The 20109-nt window shown below is 38.0% G+C and overlaps 1 protein-coding gene and 1 long non-coding RNA gene across 3 annotated transcripts in view; both read left to right on the top strand.

The window, feature by feature from the left end:
- The first annotated feature begins 532 nt into the window (after positions 1-532).
- The window catches only part of LOC106909473 (uncharacterized), a 31800-nt gene continuing 12223 nt past the window's right edge, over positions 533-20109 (top strand). Inside the window, exons 1-3 of one of the 2 annotated variants that reach the window (XM_088006645.1) lie at positions 533-737; positions 8458-8512; positions 11103-11299. In XM_088006645.1, the coding sequence (XP_087862771.1) occupies positions 591-737; positions 8458-8512; positions 11103-11299 (399 nt within the window). In that variant the 5' untranslated portion in view covers positions 533-590. The remainder of the gene's footprint in view (positions 738-8457; positions 8513-11102; positions 11300-20109) is intronic. The other variant, XM_088006644.1, reaches the window with a different exon arrangement.
- LOC148159536 (uncharacterized) lies at positions 11308-19947 on the top strand. The gene is made up of 4 exons (XR_015763111.1): positions 11308-12636; positions 13276-18351; positions 18461-18564; positions 18656-19947. It is a non-coding gene; the product is annotated as an uncharacterized LOC148159536 (long non-coding RNA).

The following is a 20109-nucleotide window of genomic DNA, read 5'->3' as shown; positions in this document are numbered from 1 at the left end:
GTACTATTCTTGTTCATCTTGTTTAGGCCACCAAACCTGATAGACTCATGTCCACTATGTACATTCTGTACTTCTGTAAAATGTAACTGGCTGGTTGCATGTGACCTGTCTCAACCCTACTGACAAGAAAACTATTCACATGCAGGAAACGTTCTGAAAGTCTCCGTAGGGAAGTTAACCACACTGTTTGTTCATGTTCTGACATCAGGATTAGGCAATGATTATCTCAGAGGGTTCTTTCTCAGTACTCCTTGAGTAAATGTACTATCAAGTACCTAAGACACAGCTTCAAAATGTGAAGTTGATGTTAGGACAGAATAAAATTCTCATAGTTTAAATGAGGTGAAGAAAACTGGCAAACTTTGACAAAGGAATATTTTTTTCTGGACAGACTTTGGATCCCTAAAAGTCACATAGCAGCAGCTTGGTGCATGATGACGGTCTGAATCTAAATGTGTAATAAGTTGCAAATGTTGACGTAGTGATCCTGCCCACTTCTGACACAAATCTGCGATTTCAGTAACACTGTGTTCTTTCAGTTAGATTGACTTACTGTACAGGCAGACTGCTCTGAAGGCTTGACTGCCAACATGTCAGTGAATCTGAGGGGCAACATTTTGGTAACTGGTACCAACAGGGGCATTGGTTTGGAGTTGGTGAAACAGCTGGCTGAGAAGACCGGGCCAGAAACCCAGATTTATGCCAGCTGCAGAGATCCTGAAGGAACGAGGGCTGAGGTAGTGAACATTCTTATAGTTTTCACATCCTTTGCAAACACACACATATGCTGCTGTGCACACAGGAGCTTAAGAGCTGTTTATTGATTCTTTGCAGCTTTCATTTCTGTACTTTTATTCCTGTTTAGAAAGGCAACAACTCCTAATCGTTATGTTGTAGCTGTACAACATAACGATTGTTATTTTAAAAAGTAATGAAAATGGAATGAGTTAAAATGGACCCATGTGAACGTTATTATGCTCCCATTTGGGTCTCAACTGCTTCTAAAACCCTTAAAAACAGCCACCCATTCACTTAATGCTTTTTGGTGTCTGGAAACCCTCTCATTGTTAACTCACAAGCAATGGGGACCCAGCTGAGTTCTGTCCATTACCTGGCAGCCCAAGTGGAGCTTGGTGTGAGGAAATAATAAACAATTTCACTTTTTATTCACCCACCTAGTAGCTATTTAGTTTTGGACTGTATTTCCTTTCTCTTGAAAGTGCTGTGTATAGTACAAGGGCTCAGGTTAAGCTGTGTTATGCAGAGGTATGAAGAGTTTAATGTTTGTAGTAAACCCTGTACCTACAGAACCTGCAGGCTGTGAGTCTGTTTAAAATGAGGAAATTATTCTCTGATACTTCCCCTCTGACTACATTAAGGTTCATAAAAAACATCACCTGAATAAATCTGACCTGACATGGACCTTTGTGCTTTCCTCTGATTTATTATTCACCTACATCAGGTTACATGAGCTGCCTGACAGAGGAAACACTTCAGGATGTCCATGGTGGATTTATCAGAATTGATTACTCTGAGGGACTTAAAGTCAGTTTTAACAAAACAAGAGAAATAAATCAATCAATCAAGTATATTTGTATAAGATATTTCAGCAACAAGGCATTTGGAAGGACTTTAGAACTGGGTGATGTTCTCTATCTTCCTGGTTTTAGGCAGAATGCCAGTAGCAGCGTTCTGGATCAGCTGTAGCTGGAGGATTGATTTTTTTAGACAGACCTGTTAAGACACTGATGCAGTAATCAGTGACTAAAGATAAACTCATGGATGAGTTTCTGTAGATCTTGCTGTCCACAAAATTTCAGTGGACTTTAATGGGTTTCCAGCTGGACATGACGGGATGTGTTATGGCTTGAGCTGGCTGATTAATCCTTGGTGCTCAGGTTAAGGAAAGTGAAATTATGATGGTTCCGGAGGCTTGATGTTTTTTCTTCGGTGCAGTAGGTTGTAGATGAGAGGACATCTCAGCTCAAAGCCAGCCAAACTATATCATCCATGTGAGGGATCCGTCCTGTTAGTCGTTTAGTCACAGATTTATTTTTCGGCTTTGCTCCAAGGCAGTTCCAGGGGCATGAGCTGTTTGCTAAGGTGATCACAAGTTGTTTGTTTGGTAGATTTGGTTAAGGGCGTAGATCCCATCTCATTATTGGGGGGACCATAAACTGGGACATTTTTAAGAGCAATTTTGGGGGGGGGTCGGCAAAGTTACAGTAAAATGTGGTTTACATTTTTGTTCAAGCTGCACCATCAAAAATGACTAGTAAGTAATGAATAACAAAAGTGTTTTTCTCAGTAAACAACCTGCTGAGACCCATAGAAGTCAAACTAAGATTCAAATGTTGCTTAGATATGAGTTTGGTTCAGAGTCACAGATCTAATCTCTGATACACCTTTACAAAAACTTAAGGGTCTGACTAAAAGGTTTTAATAAGTAACTCCACTTAATAAAATTCCTCATAAATATTGATTTATTGCAGTGGTTCTCCATACAAGTCATGTGTCATTTAAATTACAACTTAAGTTGCTTTAAACTTTATTTTTTTAGGGGGGAGAGTGGTTCATGTTAAAACCTATAAATATGTTGGAATTGAATATTTGGGAAGTAATAACTTAAACTTAAAGGTCAGCACCAGAGTTTTCTAGAAAAATATTCAGATTTTATGTTGTGGTTTTAAAGGCTCTACGTTGAAGATGGTAAAAAATAAAGGCATACTTTATTTGTAAAGAGCTGCTGTACCTCCTTTGCTCTCGGCTCCCATACTGAGCTGTCAGCCAATGCTGAGCCGCTCCCAGTTTCAAACTCTTCTTATTAAAGTAAGAGCTAGAGAGCTAAATATAATTGAAATATTGGCTACCTTAAACAGAAAAAGGAGCTAAGTCTATGAAAGCAATGCAGCAGTTTAGCTAGCTTTGATTTTGTTAATTTTAATCAGAAAAAGAATTAAAATCTTTTGACTCGTTGAATTATCTTCTGCCCGGATTCCTTGATGTCTTCATTGATGTCGTCATTGTCATTGAACCATAAAGACAAAGACAAACGTTTTCCAAGTCCAAACATAACAACATTTATTAGACGAACAACTAATGAAGCTGACAAAACTCAACAAAGTCACAGACCAGCATCCAATTCAATATTTACCTTACTCCACAGACATCCACACACCAAGACAAACTTACGGGGAACCATTTCACCGATGCACCATTCCCCAGAGACAGCATCACGGGTAACCCCGGAGCGATCTGAAGTTAAAGTTCCGGGTCCAATACTTAAAGGTAGTGATGGGTCCGGCAACACTGATGCATCGGCGCATGTGTCAAGCCCACAGACCAAAACCCGTGTCGGTGCGCGTATTGGTTTCAGCAAGTCACGTGACCGATACAGGAACTGTTTTGAAACGACATTAACGCGCCAAACTGTTAATAAGGAACCGAATCTGTCAAAAGCATTTGCCAAGCATCACCTATGGAGCAGCTTCAAAGAAAAGGTTTCCACAGTGTGAGACCATTTTGATCTGCGTCCTGATTGACCGTATGATTGGTAAAAACAGTCTCCGCGCTTCTTCTCTACCTGAGTGCCAATAAAGTTATGGTATTTAATATAGATTGGCCACTCAGGAGATGGAAACTGAAACTTAGTATGCCAGCTGGAAAAAAAAAACTGGCCAGAGGCAGCGCAACACCCGACCGGAGGCTCGCTTGATGAGATCCATCGCTCTGCTGTAGATACAGCTGTGAATCTCCCGGGGCAGCTTGGAGGAGACGCTTTAATGACGTGACTCCGGATCACATTGAGGCCCGATTGATGAACACGCACATCCGCAGACCTGAAAACAGGTTTTGTTATTTAGTTTAAATGTAGAGTATTTATTTATGCTAATAACTGTAAAAAATAAAGGTATCTACTTAACGGATTTCGCCTATTTTCGGAACACAACCTCTAAGAAAAACAAAGCTTCGCTGTAAATGTAGCGTTTACTTCATTTTTTTCTACAGCAAAAGTTTTGTTAAAAAAGCGTAAAAGGCTAAATTTCAAAATGTTGTAAAAACTTTTTTTTTTTTTTTTTTTTTTAATCTGTAGATTAAAAAAAATCTACAGATTAGATCCTCATTCTGTCCTTGTGGACAGAATGAGGATCCTGTCCACAAGGATCCTCATTCCAAACACATTCACTTAAATTTTCACTTTATGGTACATGTTCACATTTTTTATTGGCTGTATATCAAATATATTTTAAATTTAACTGAAGATATGATATGACATAATACAATATATAATATTCAATAAAATATGAAGACTTAAATCTTATTGTATAGACTGTCATCAAATCACTACGTTGCCTGTAGGGATTTTTAATGTCCAGCAGGTGTCAGTATTGAGTGACACCTGCTGTATCGAGACAGAATCGACACACTTTTGCTATGTGTCGAAACAATACATGACGCCTCATCTACCCATCACTACTTAAAGGGAGCGCGTGTTTCCCTTCTCTGCTGTATTCAAATTAGGGGATTGTTCTTAGCTAAATTCATTTAAATCTAGTTGACTATGTTCCAGTAAAAACTTGTTTTTAAGATCAAAGAAGTGTTATTTTCTTTTGAATGAAGACAGATGTTTTTTATGACCCTGTCCCAAGAGGAAGCTCTACTCTGTTGACCGGACCAGATTGTTTTACACCAGCTGTTAAATCTTATCAAAGTGGTCAAAAGGTTAAACTCACACACAGAGCCACGACCCCCTGTGAATGCCTGGTCAGTCCACAGAGAAACTAGCTGTGTTTTAAATTATAGAGAACTACAAGCTAAGTTATTTTAATTCAATTTAGTGTAATATGTTTCAATTGAACTATCCTACTTAAGAGATTACGCTGATTAAACCATGGATTTAATTTGGAGTGAATTCTCTTATTTAAAACACTATTAATTTGATCTAATACTGAACATATGGTTAAGTTTTAGACCTAGCATATTTAAAATTTATTTTCTTAACAGTTTCCAAGGCATAAGGTGGCAGTTTATCATGATTCAGCCAAAGTAATGAAATAACGAACTGTTTATTGTCAATGTGTTTCTTCCTATTGAGCAGTGAAAGTAAATAAAGTGTGCAACATGTCTTTTGATTTAAGTATTTACTTGCTGGAGGGTTTTTGTTAGTGCTGCAGAGCCATAGCAGCTGTTAGCTCCTCACTTCAGCGGGTGTCGTTCAGCAGCACTGCTGTTGCTCTTCCTTAACTTTGACTGAACCAGGGGCGCAACTACATATTATTCAGGTGGATGCGAAAACATAAATCGGTGCGCCCCCCACCCTTATTTATTATATTCATATTTTTTTCTTAGATGAATGGCAGACTTATTTCATTCTTTGTTTGTATTGCCTTTTTTATATTGATATTCTTTAAATACAAGGGTTTCCTTCATGATTTCTTTGGGGGGGGACAATTCTAGACTTTTCCAAGATTGGGGGGCGGGGGTGGGGTCCTGACCCCCCGCTTCCCCTGGGATTTACGCCTATGGATTTGGTTTATTTTCCAATCTTGAGTTGATTTCAATATTTACCTCCAGTCAAGAAACTCTCAATTCTATTGACTGATATCTCTGTAAAATATTGCTGATGTCCTCGGTGTCAACTGGAGGCATCTTGCTCTTACTCAGAAAAAATTAAAAATGAAACAAAAACATTCTGCAGTCCTTAGATCTGAAGTATTCCAGTTATGAGTAGACAAGCCAAGAGTAGAAACTATAAAAACTTTGTGCATTAAGTAACTTTAACAGGCAGATATCAGAGGAGGATGGGGGACAGCAGGACAAACTGTTCATCCTTCACTGACTCAGACAAACAAATAAATACAAGACAAATATATTGCCAATTTATATAACCCGAGATATAAATACACACAAATATTTAAAACATAATTGAGATTTCTGGTGGTTTTAAAGTGACATACCAACATCGATGGTGGCAGATGGCTGCTCAGACCGAACCAGGTTCTGGTTCTGCTGGAGGTTTCTTCCAGTTAAAGGTGAGCTTTTCCTCCCAACTGTCGCTATATGCATGTGGGTCATTCTATAATTGCAGATACATTTGATGTCCAGAGTCATTATTTTTGGTCTGGTATATTAAAATATTTCAATTTTTAAATGTTTTCGTAATTTATTACTCATTTTAATGGATCATAATATTTAACAAGTAAAAACATTTAAGTAAATACATTTAAAATTGTTTTATATAGCTGAAAAACCAAGATTTCTTGTCGTCCGAGTTGGGTACTGTCTTTTTTATTAACCTGAAAAATGATGCAAAAACCTATGTTTTATTATTTTTCTTTGGTGAATTTGTTTTTTCTGTCTTTTTTTAAACTGCCTAAAAGGTCAATTTAATAACAACATCACATTAAATTAACTCAAAATACCCTTATTTTTGAAAAAATATGTGTCCGAGAATTTTTTGTCAACTCTGTTACCATATGGTTTTGTCCCTGTAAATCTAGGAAATTGCCTTCTACGGCTATATAAACTGCATAAAATTAAGTCATTTACTTTTACTGATAAGACCTGAAACACACAGAGGTCTATGTGCCATTCTCTGGGAAATATTTTAGTTTAAAAATCACAATCACCAGGTGTTATCGTTTTCAACGTCAATCTTGTTACCAAAGAATCATGAGAAAAATACAACAGATTTTTGATCAGAGACAAGTTTTTTTAATGGTTTTTAAACCATTATCTCAGTGGTGTCATGTTTTTTCACAATTTCTACTCACAAGTGGAGTTTTTAATAAAAATGTTTGAAATTGTCAATTCTGTTACTGTCAACTCTGTTACCAAATAGGGTAACAGAGTTGACAATAACAGAGTTTTCAGTTCTAAATTATTATGGTCCTGTCAATTCTGTTACTAACACCAACTCTGTTAGGTAACAGAGTTGACATGTTTATGACATACTTTCACCAAAAAAAAGGAAAACTGTTGTCTAGAGCACCATATACATTGTTGGTTGACTTCTGCTGTAATTTAGTATTACTGACCAATTTTATTTCTAAAAGAATGATGGTTTTCAATGAGTTTTAATGAAAAACGTTTGACCCTATGCGAACAACTCTGTGAAAAGTTGAGTATCTTTTGATTGTTTAAAATGTATTTTTAAGTAAAACATCTCCATTTAAAGTATTTGGGTAGTAGGACACTTGGTGTAATGGAATAAAAATATTTTAGTCTGCTAGAATTTGTTTTTTTCACTCACTGTCTATATTGTCCGTAACAGAGTTGACATAACATACCGCAAAATATACGTTTTTTCTGAGAAAAGATTATAAAATATGTAGCTAATGTTTGGCAATTACAGATTTTTTTAAAGTTTAATGCCTTTTCAATAGACTACCTAAGAAAATTTTTAAGAAATGAAAAGTTTTTTTTTGTCATTTCTTGAAGTGCCAAATGTATCTCCAATTATAGAATCACCCATGTGCAGTATGAGGGATTGCTGTAAAGTCACAGACACAATGCAAGCAGTTGTCTGTTGTCACTTTGACCAGATGTGAAAGCTGCAAGTCAGTGACTCTATGCTCTGCTGGATTTCATTTTATACTAATTTGAAAAATGAACTGAACTTAATGCATTGTTTGATAATTAGGATCAATTGGAATTTACAAAATACAAAATTGTAAATTTATTTCAATTTACAAAAATTTAAATGACATTTTTGTAAAGTGTCTCGAGTTGACATTTGTTATGAATTGGCGGTACAAATAATTAACTGAATTTAATTCAATTGAATTGAACACAAAAAAGTACATAACTGAAATTTATCCAAGATTTTCAAACTATTTTACATAAGAAATATCTGAAAGGTTGATGTTTATATTGTACCCCTAAATGAAATGTAGGGAAACCAACTTTGTTTAGATGTTACCTGCATAGTAGGCAACAGCAATCCCTGTGCAACTTTCACAGCTGTTCTGTGAAGATCACAGATGTTTGTTGGAGAACAACCAGCATAGAAACCAGGATGCAGGTCAGGGGGAATGATGTGGAGAAGTTTAAAATGAAGTTTACAACAACATCGCAGAACTCTGATCAATCCTTCATCCGGACATGGAGAGAGAACGGACCAGCTGGTGGCCTTCAGGCCCGTCCGGGAGAGCAGTAATCAAAGAACAGCCAAGAGGCCCATGGTGACTCTGGAGGAGCTGCAGAGATCCATGGCTCCAGTGGAAGAATCTGTTGCCAGAACAACTTTTAATTGTGCACTTCAAAAATGTCCAGAACGTGTAGAAATGTCAAACATATTTAACCCACAGTATACAATGCAAACATATGAAGATCAGAGCTAAAGAAGGAAAAATGACTGGTATAAGAATGAAGAGATATGAAAAGTGATACATTTATGTATCACTAACTGTCCATCTTTTCCTCTAACTTCATGTCTTCTTTATTTGTGTTCATCAGGCTCTGAGGGACTTGGCCAATCGATTTCCTGGAAAAATCACTCCAATCAAATTTGGTAAACACAACACACCCCATAAGAGTACAGTACATTTGAAACCTACTGTCATGTAACTGCAAGTTTATTTTTCCAGTGACAGCTATGTAACAAAAACCAACAGTAGCTTTTAAAGACGACAGCCTGAATCAGGTCTTAATTAGGATTTCAACGTGTAAAACACTTCATACATTACTTTTTTTTACTACAATTTTGTGTATTTTCAAAATTTTCTGGATGTTTTCATAATCGTTCTCAGTTATATAGAATCAAAATCAAGGAAGTGATGCAACAACACGTGACTGTTAGGTAAGAGGTGAGATACATGTGAAAGGTTTCCAGGGCAACACAAACACACACAGGGTAAACAACCATGCAGGCACCAACTCCCACACAATGGCAGCTTAATGAGACCGGTTAACCCAATGTATTAACATTATAGCACCTCTTAGTCTTTGTAAAGTTGGTTTAATAAATGTTTACCTACTACATGTTTAAATCATTTAAAGCAGGGGTGCCCAAAGTTGGTCCTTGAGGGCCGGCATCCTGCATGTTTTAGTTTTCTCCCTGGTTTAACACACCTGGACCAAATGATGGCTCATTAGAAGGCCTAAGAGGAACACTGACAAGATGAAAAGGTTGTTACTACCACCAGGAAGAGAATTAAAACATGCAGGATGCCGGCCCTCGAGGACCGACTTTGGACACCCCTGATTTAAAGACATGACACAATTCAACACCTACAGAATTTTCTATCAAATTAAGATACCTGGATATATGATTTTGCGTTTTAACAACATTGATATATTCAATCTGGAATTCATCTGGGAGGAACGCAGAGTAGAGCCACTGCTTCTCCACATCCAGAGGAGCCAGTTGAGCTGGCTTAGGGCTCTGGTTACATGGTGAGTGTTCTGGGTACGGCCCCCCAAGAGGAGACCCAGACCCAAACTTATGCTCCTGGGTCTCCTCCTGTACTCTTCGTCCCTCCAGCGTATCTAGGGAGCAATAAATTATAAAATCACCACATTTATTCCCATTAAATCACACACAAGTGTATTACATCTGGGGTAGTACACTTGAGCATCATGACTCAGCATTCTAGAGCAGTGTTTTCCAACCCTGGTCCTCAAGGCACACTGTCCTGCATGTTTTAAGTATTTCCCTTCTGCCACACACCTGAATTGTATCTCTGGGTGATTAACAGGCTTCTGCAGCACTTGATGGTCATGCAGTCATTTGAATCAGCTGTTCTGGAATAGAGGCACATCTAAAACATGCAGAGCAGGGGGGCGGTGAGAACCAGGGTTGAGAAACACTGTTTTAGATGTTTCCCTGCTTTAACACACCCAATTTAAATGATTGCAGTTCAGAAAAAGCTTGTTAATCAGCCATTAATTGAAATCATGTGTGTTGAAGCAGGGAAATGCCTTTTTATGCAGGGCAGTGTGCCTTGAGGACCAGGGTTGAAAAACACTGTTCTAGAGGAGCTTTGCTTTTTTAAACCTCGGGCATTTAGTATGGCTGTCCTTAGGTAACACCACTGTGATCTCCAAAGAGCTGACACCGTGTCTGAGTTTAGTAAGGCAGACCTCCAACTACTGCTGTTGTACAGAAAGCTTTCTACAGGCTACTGTCAATATCTGGCTGTCCAAACAAGTTCATCCTCAGAGCGGACTGTAAGATGCTTTTAGCATCCAAAAGCCCCAAGATGTTATCATGGTACTCAAAGCAAGTTCTAGCTACTGTTGATATAGAGGTGCACATGTGTATTTGCACAGTCAGCATTTTATGACAGGGATTTAGAAACAACCTGAATAAGAATGGCTTGGAGGGTTTCAAAGAGAAAGCTTCATTTATCTAAAATAGATTTGGGTTTGCAGAACCTTTCAGAATGAACCAGAAGATTTCTGGAACATTTCAGTCCTGCTTCTTAAAGGACTATGCTCCGCCCCGTATACAAACAGATTGAATGTAAGATTATGATTCTTACCACCAAGACTGTACTGAAACTACTTGGGCTTGCAGTAACTGTATGAGAACACAAAACTAAAGGATGAAAGTCCAGAGCAGAGCGTGACTGAAACGCTTTGGTGGGATCTGAGCAGAGCTGTATGCAGAATGACCTGAAGGACACCGAGACTCTGCTATGATGAGAGAAATAGAATCAAGGAATTGTTCATGGGGCAATCTTAAATGAATTAAGAGTTAGACATTTGGTTCCTGTCTCAAAGAAATTTCATTACAATGTGAAGCTTTATGTCATTTTGTATTTTGGCCTTTTCTTTCACTCTGGCAGATTTTGTGAACCAGTATCTCCAATGAGGAAAAGCAAAACATCAGCTGGTAGACTGCTAATTTAAATGAGTTTTGATCAGTGAAGCACTGGAAAGAAATACATTAGAACAGAGCAGCACATAAAGATTCTATGCTGAAGTCAAGTTTCTGTTTGGTGAACATGAATAGAGAGTCCTGCCAACTAACATCTGTGATATTTGACTTCCAAAATAATCCAGAGCTGTTTGTGTTTTGGGCTGAATAATGAAAGGTTTACCTACTTATCATCTTGGTGAATGCTTTTCCAGCTGAATAACTTCCTGTCCATTTGCAGATACAGCAGATGAAGACAGCATCTCAGCTGCTTTCCAGGCTGTGAGCCAGAAGCTCGGAACCACTGGGCTGAATCTTCTCATCAATAACGCTGCTATCAACAAACCGTCAGCCCCCGGATCACTGTCAGCCACCAGGAAACAGGACATGATGGAGGTGTACGAAACCAACGTTGCTGGACCATTTATCCTCACAAAGGTTGTTTTTCAGATCAGTTGAGGTTTATAGATAGAGCTGGAACCAAAACTTGACAGATGTGAGAAGAAATCAGAGAAAATGTTTCCTGTTTCAGATCAGCGAAAATTACCAAAATTATTATACCAGATTATTTTTCAGACAATTTTTAGTTATTTCAAAAATTAAACTGGTTACAGTTGAATGATACTGAAATAGTAGTGTACAAATTCAAGCTACTACCTTGTAGAAATGAGATTTACAGTTCTTTGAAGACAGTCGGACCTTGTGGATCTGTTCCCCTCAAAGTGCGTTCAACCCCAGTAAAAAAAAAAGTATACTTTAGTATATTTCAAATATACTTACATTTGTGAAAGTATATTTTAAGTATACTAAGTATTAAGTGTACTACCTATAAAAATATATGAAGTATACTAAAAGTATGCTTGTACCAATTTCGAAATTATAACTTTAAGCATACTTAAATATAATTGTACCAAAATACACTTTTAAGAAATATATTAAATAAAAATATACTTTAAGTGTGAGTAAATACACACTTGCTCGACTGTATATTTAAAAGATTTTTAAAATATCTGTAAAAGATATTTTCTGTATATTTTAAAATATATGCTCAAATTAGCATTTTTTTAAATTCACTTAACGCTTACTTTAAATTATTAATTTCAGTATTTTTTTAAACTACATCTCAGTGTATACTGTAGGCAAATAAAGTATGCCTTTTTAGGCGCCTTAATAATCTTTTGCTACTTTTGTTAAAATGGCAAAGAATAAAAAAATAATAATCCTTATAGTGGAACTTGACGTAATGTTATTTAACAAAGTAACTAATGTGTTCATGCCAAAATATCAAGCATTGACACTTTATGCCCCTTTTCCACCGACTCTACTCGGCCGGTGTCGCTTTAAATGCGTTTCCCACCAGCCCTTTTCAACCGGGCTCGCCCTGCTTTTTAGGGTCCTGCTTCAGAGCAGGGCCAGCCGGGCCGGCCCTGGTTTGGTAGGTGACGCAAGCTTCGCTGCTGTTCACTGATTGGCTGAGGGCGTGGACAAGACGGAGCAGCAGAGAGAAGAAGAAAAATGAAGGCGCAACGTTTGAAACTCGCTGCAACACGGAAGTGATGGAAGATACAAACAAGCCGTTAACTAAAAAAAGATGCCGGCTTTTTTCTTTGCTTCGGATTTCAATATTCAGCGGCAGCTCGATGGAGCCGTGAGGAATGAGTCGTTTTTGTCAGTAGTGGAGCGAATGTAAAGCTTCGTTAGCCGCTTCAGAGCGACGGAGCCCCACGGTGAACACCGACCAGACGCAGCTGACGCCGCTGCTGCTCTCCAGCCAGGTGAGAAGTTTGTAGATATATCTGTCTGGTTTGTACTACATTTATGGTTGCACACATATAGTCATGGAAGACATTTAAAACACAAAGTCTGCTGTATTTTTATTGCTCAAACATAACATGCGCATTTTCTGAAGACACTCGGTTGCACATTACAGTTCTAAATAACTCAATATTGTACAGCATTTTACCTTTGCTTGTTTCTTATCTTTGCGTGAATCTACGTGCTTCAATTGTTTCTCATTTTGCTGATTCATCCGAGTTTCCCCCGTTGCGAGATAATAAAACATATTATATGACATCCTATTATTGTAAAATGGCTAGATATCAGTTCTCTAATCAAATTATTAATTAGTAATTGTAGAATGAGCAATAAACCTGAAGAAAACGATGGTGGTATTTTATCCATGGCTGTATGCATGCATAGGTCAGAAACTTACAAGTAATTACATTTTGTCTTTAATTTACACTATTCCAGTTATTTATAATTCTGTATGGTTGGATGGTAAAAAAAAAAGTGTTTCCATAAAGTAACATGTCTGTTTTAAATAATTCCTTATGTGTATGTAACTTCCACATTAGTAACTGTTATTTATCTACATTTATGTGCTATAAGCTATAACATCTAATTACTTTTCCCAGGGAGCAGAAGGAGAGCAACATGGCTGACATGATGGAGAACGATGAGGAGAACCATCAGAACAACAGGATCTCCTTCAGGAGGAAGCAGCTACCAGCAGATATGGCAGAGCTCCATGGAGAATTGAGACAAACAAAAGAAAAATAAAAGTTGTTGTGTCTCAGTGAACAAAGTCTCTATTTCTGTTCACTCCACACATTATTGTATATACTGTAGTTTATATGGCATCAAACTCCTAATACAATCCTCCCAAAATGTGAGGAGCTTTAGCCAGAGTGAAAATAACATTATATTATATAAATATTTCATTGAACTTAACATTGTAGATTACCAATGAAGCCATCCGAAACTGAATACGTTATTCAGCAAACCAAACATTTTGACATTATTATCAGGGTTGCTATTAACAAGAACCCTAAATACAAATCATGTTAGTTTCTAGTTTATACATCATCATTCTATCCACTCACTGTTTATCTGTCTTCCTGCAGAATCTTGAAAGGGAGAAAATGTTTCCAAAACCTGTAACCTTAATTAGTGATAAATAAGACTGAGTTTAAACTTTAAATTCTTAGTGTCCAAAATGTGAAAACATGGAACTAGAACCAGTCAGATTGGAAGGAATATGGTTTTATTTGTTCTCAGTATACCTTGGACATCAGGTGAATCATAATTAAACGTATTGAGAAGTTAAAAACAACAGACACATTTTTTTATCAGAAATGTTTCATCAGCATATTGAGCTCATATGATTCCTGCTCCAGAAAGGTGAAGGTCTCTGGACATCCTGAAGGTAAACACCGACCAGCAGTCAGGAAGACGGACACTGATGAGATCCTACAACCCAAAGGCTGCACGAAGAACCACGATGGTCTGCGGCGGCAGTTTACCAACATGAAAACACATTGAAATATATGATGAATTAATTCTGATATTTGTAAGTTATTTGCAACACCCTGATTTACATTAGCTCATGTATATTCGGCACTATTACAAGTTTTATCGTAGTTTAATACAAAAATCATCGTTACCTTACCTGAACCGTCTGAGCCACCTGCTTTCCTGCCGCTGCAAGGCGGAGATCAGCTCCTCCTCACCACATCGCAGCATTCCTCCCACTGTCACATTTTCTCTTAGTCTCAGAAAAATCGCAATCAGGCTATAAAAAAATAGCTCAGCTCTCTCTTCTTCTTTTGTATCAGAAAAACAACAACTCGCGTTAGGTCGCATGTAACGAAGCACAGCACGTAGCTCCTGGAGGCGGGGCGCTACACCCCCCGCCACCAGGAGGCGGTACCCTGCAACAGAGCTAAGTGGGCCGGTGGAAACGCGGTCACTCCGAAACAGAGCCGAGCCGAGCAGAGCCGAGCCGGTGGAAAACGGCATTAGCTCCAGTTCATACTCCAGACCAGATGGTGGCGGTTTTACACACGTTTTTTTTTAAAACGCCATGCAATGGGCTCTTTGCACCTACGGCGTTGACGTCACATCTCCAGGAGCTAATGCGGGTCACTTTTTTCCGCTTTGAGTTACCATGACTGGTAGAAAAGACTAAGTTGTATTTCAGATGCAAAAAAACAATACTATTAACATTGTTGTCTTCCTAATATAATGGGCTTTTAAGTTTTTGTTAATTTCCAAGCGATCCTGAATTAAGAAGATGGCTTGTAAATATCTGTCGCTACCAGTTAAAGCTAACGCCGCACAGCAAAGTTTGCAGCTTCACTTCACTCCGGATCAGCCTAAAACTACCACGGATGGTAAATAAAGGAGCCTCCCTGAGTTATTTCCATGGAGTCACTTCTGTATTCAGCCTGAAAGAGTTTATGGGAACGAGAGAGCAGACCAGAGCCAGACAGCCGAGCAACTGATCCGCCTGTACACACTGCTGTAAACACCGTCCTGAGCTCTTCACAAGAAACATGCAAAGGTAATGAAACGAAATAACACGAAGACATGAAGCAACACGGTCGTATTTTTCTAAAAGCAGCAACTTTGAACCTGAACAGCTGAAGCAGATCTCTGACACCAGAGCTGCGCTACTGTTAAGCTACGAGGCTTGTTGAGCTTCGTCAGGCTTCGGAAGCTAAAAGCCTGAACCGTAACCGAACCCCATTAGTCTGTGACACTAACGACTTGAAAATAAGATAAATACATTGTCCGTTAGAATGTTTAGATACTTAAATAGCACATTTTACAAGAACAATGTCCGAGAATATTGCCTACTAGCATAAGCTAACGTTAATGTTAGCCACAAAGTTTAAGTAAAACTCACCTTCGTGTCAGTGAATGTATAACGAGGCGAACATCTTAAAACCTTTCTCCAGCTGACTTGTTGGGGCTTCGGATCGATGTACAAACCTTGGCTAAGCACTGCAAGCACCTAATGTAAATGATATTTGTATTGGATCGGAAACAATCGAGCCCCTTTACCCCGAACGCGGAAGCTGAGGTGCAAAGAGCCCATACCAAACGTTCTCAACATCTTGAAGCCAAAGAAGATAACAGACGCTGTTCAAATGGGAGACAGGCGTTTGGCAGAGAAGAGGAAAGACGGATCTGCTGTGTGAGCTGAATATTACAGTGTTTCCAGTGATTCTTCTGTTCATCGTTAGAGAAAATTCATCAGAGATCGTCTGACTGTCGCTCCTGGAAAAATATTCAACAACATCATTATTTAGGAGAAAAAAAGAAAACAGACTGACCATCAAGCTCAGAAATCCGAGATCATAGAGCCGTTAGCGGTTGAGATTCGTTAGCCGCTAACGGTCTCACCTCACTCTGCGAGGAAAAAGACAATAGTCAAGATAAGTTGTTTGTGAGTTAAATATTTGGACATAGCATTAAGATACGGCAAAATTCTGGTTTAACCGCAGTGCTGGATGTTTATTCAGTAATTGTTGCTATAATTATCAGCAAACGGCGGCGGGGAATTGAGGTCTTGTGCGAAAATCTGTTCCCCCTGTGTCGGGAGCGCGCATTGCAGCCAGAGAAGTGGATCCGGCGGATCTGACCATTTTCACGGCGCTTCTGATCGATTTCTCGGTTAAAACTACTCATATGATCATGTCAGTGTTGTAATTTTCAGTTTAATCGGCAGCTATCAAAATAAAAAAATAAACGAGGTCTTGTATGGAGGTCTTTTTACGCTGTTTTGTGTTATTTTAAACGCGAAGAGAATCTATCTTTTTCCAGCTTTGGTCTCTTAAGCTTGACAAAAGTCAGTCAACAAACACAGGTTTACAACACGTAGTGTGCATTTATAATTTTTCATTTCTGATACAAGAGGATGGCTGATAGCAGAGCACCAAATAAAGACTTCCTGGAAAGATCAGCGTGTAGACTTTTTGGTAAATCCCGTTCTAATGTAAAATATGACAGATTACTGTTTTAAGGAAATGTCTAGTATGCTATCACACATAAGTTTTGAGAATTTGGAAACAGTTACTTTTTATTTCCCAAAGTTATGGGGGGAGGAGAGGAGAGAATGGATATTTCAGCAGCCTGAAATAATCTGTTCCCCCTCTAAAAAATGGAAACAAATTAATTTTTACCTGCAAGTCTTTAACTGTGTTCATTCTTCTCATCATCTGTTACGTCCACCAAGGGCACAACATATTTGAGGACACGAGACAAAAGATGAGGGTTCCAACAAAATATTTTATTAATAAATTCTCTTCACTTTGATTTTCTTAGTTCAGCTTCTTCTGATTTTCTGTGAAGAAAATAGAGTTCAGACCCTCAGATCCCGTGTCCCAAAAAATAAAGAAAAACAAAACCCCAAAAGTATTAACAGAAAGTTGGACCTGGTGAGCCGATCAAACATAACAAAACGGTACAGCAGGGGGCCAACCCTATACAAGGCCGTCGAAGCCCCTACTAATACCGGACTAAAGCAAAAAGAACCTAATGCAAAAGAAAGATCGAAACCAGGACAACCGGTCCCACCAGGCCAAAATCAAAACGAAAAAGCAAACAAACAAAGGCTAACAGAAATACCACATAGCAGGCTGGAAACCTCAGCTGCGGCCCACAGCGGCTGGACGAGCGCGCACCGCGCCTGGTGTTGGTGGCGCGAGCGGAAGCGAGTGGAAGGGCGGAGCCCAGGCGGGGATGGGGGAGCGTTCCAACATGCCGAAAGCCAGCCTATTTATAGGCGGAACAGCACCACAAATTAACGTAAGTAAATATTAACAAAAGGTCATTCAATTAAAGTCTATAAGAAAACAAAGAAAAGAAATAGACAAAAATCATAATGTGCCTGGAGCACAAAAGGAGCCCGAAGGGACGAAGGATGCTAACGTGGTGCTAGTTGGTGGTAAGTTTTCTTATTATCTTCGTTTAATTACATACAGTGCAGTAAAGATATATAACTTACGTTGGTTTCAGAAATAATTATTTTATCAATTTTATTGTGACTTGTATGATTATTACTATAATAATCATTCAGCTTCATGTTATAACTGCATGGAGGCTCTGTTTGTTGGGACTTAATATACTTTTATTCATAAACTTAACCTGGTTTTAATTAAGCTCCGTATGACAGAGAGACTTTGATATTGTGAGGTTGTTGTTATAACTTGTTCATCAATGTTTTAATCTTCAACATATGTTTGCAGTCTTAAGTAAATGAAGATGAAAGATGAAGCCAGAGAGATCAGGTGTTAGAAAACTTAAAGACTTTTCTGTCTCAGAAGAAGCTCTGGCTCCACCAGATCAACAACCAGCTCTGAGGATGAACCTCCACATCGTCTTCCTGGTGGAAGGATTTTTTTTTTTTAACTGACCAGCTAGCTACATTTTCAACAGCAAAAACTGGTGTGTTACCAACACCAAGTGCTTAATAAACATGATTTGATTTAAAAATAACTGGACAGAATTTTTCTCCTTGTTAATCTAACATTTCTCCTTCATACATTTTATTTGTTGTTGGCTTTCAGGGCCCTGTGATGGACTGGTGACCTGTCCATGGTGAACCCTGCCTCTCATCTGATGGCTGCTGGAGATGGTCACCACCAGCCCCCCTCACCACCCTGCAAGGATCAGCGTGTTCAGATCATGGATGGAAAGATGTTAAGGTAGTTTGTCTCCTTTAAGTCCACACTTAAAACAGCTTCATAGTTAATACCAACATCAGCTGATTCTATGATATTGCTGACTATTTTTTTCTACTTCTAACATAAACAGGCAAAGAGAACATCCAGAAATGTTTCCACCCGAGGCATCCGGTCCCAATCGTCATCATTTCTGATTATGTCACGTACATAGCGAGTCCACAACGGCTGAAAATTGTAAATCTTATTTTTTTCTTTGCTATTTTTCTGTACTCTTTAAAATACAAATGCTTTCTCTGTTTAATTGCTCTATTGTTCTTTTTTGTAGGTTTCTGTAAAGTGCAGTGGTGCGGTGAATGGGAATGTTTTGTCATTGATCCTCACTGTTCTTAGGAAGGAGAAATGTCAGTTTGTCTGGATTACTGTGACATTGTATCAAAACAATACTCTTTCCTTGGTGAAACATTTTTCACATTTACTCTAACATGTACCTATTGTTTTATTGTGGTGATTTTCATAAACATGTTGACTGTAAACTTTGAATGTATTGACAACTTGCACAATTCTGTTATAGTAAATTGGCTCTTGAAAAAATGTGGGTAACATTTTATTTGACGGGGTGTGCATAAGACTGATATGATACTGTCAACATGCTATAACTCCTGTTAGGAACATACCAACATTGTCATGAAGTGTCATTCAGTAAATAATGAAAATTTTAATGAGAAGTTGCTTTAAAAGTTGGATGAGAAGTGTTACGTTATGTTTATAACAGTGTCATGTCAGTCTTATGCACACCCCATCAAATAAAGTGTTACCAAAATGGTAATATATTGAAAGCACAATGTAATTAGTTTCACCTGTAAAGTGTGTTGTAATGGATCCTTCTGTGTTTCGGTAGCCTGATGTGTTTGCACTACAGATGTGTGTATGAAGCATGTAATGTAGAAAGTGGCAAAGCAGAATAATAAGACATTAAATAACTAAAAAGTGTACTTCATTAGCAATTCTAATAAACCAAAAGTGTATTTGTAGCATACTGTAATCACATTAATAAAATATTAAATATGTATTTCTAGTATACTTAAAATATATTTTACATATGTTTTAAATATATTCAAGCACTAAAATAGTACACTCAAAATATACTAATCAAGCATATTTTAATACATAAAAATCAGCATACTTAAGTGTATTTTAAGTTGTTCCATAAAAGTACGTTGAAGTATGCTTAGTATACTTTAAATTGTACATTACTACAATTTAAATACTATTAAAATGCACTAAGCACAAAAATGTTGTTCCAAAAAAGCACACTTTAAGTATGTTAATCCTAAGTGTACTTGAAAGTATGCTAAAGTATTTTAAAATTTAACATACTTGGTACACTATCTCTCTTCTTATCTTCAGCTAGAAGGAAGGGAGAGTTAGGCCACATGATGCCCTGTGATGGATGGACAGGTATCACAGGGCAGCCCAGAGACACACGCGCACACTCACTATTATTCCTTATTCACGTAGTTCAAGAAGCAACCAGAATCTAATCATTCGTGATAAAATCTGAAAATGTAACCAGTCGGCCTAAGCGCTGCTCTTGACGCCAAAAAAACAGAAATAGAATAGTTTCAAAATCTACATTTGTAGACATACTGCTTTATCAGTCATTTTAAAAGTAACTGTGATTTAGTTACATATTTTATTTAGTAGGCTCTTGTTCATAAACGAGGGAAAATGGTGCAGGAGATCAATATGGAGGATGGGATGGATGGGTAGAGACAGAAA

This window comes from Poecilia mexicana, unplaced genomic scaffold, assembly GCF_051168715.1.
Source record: "Poecilia mexicana isolate PSO_F unplaced genomic scaffold, ASM5116871v1 scaffold_6, whole genome shotgun sequence".
NCBI classification, from domain to species: domain Eukaryota; kingdom Metazoa; phylum Chordata; class Actinopteri; order Cyprinodontiformes; family Poeciliidae; genus Poecilia; species Poecilia mexicana.
The sequence above is the reverse complement of the archived record's forward strand: the minus strand, read 5'-3'. Positions and strand labels throughout refer to the sequence as shown.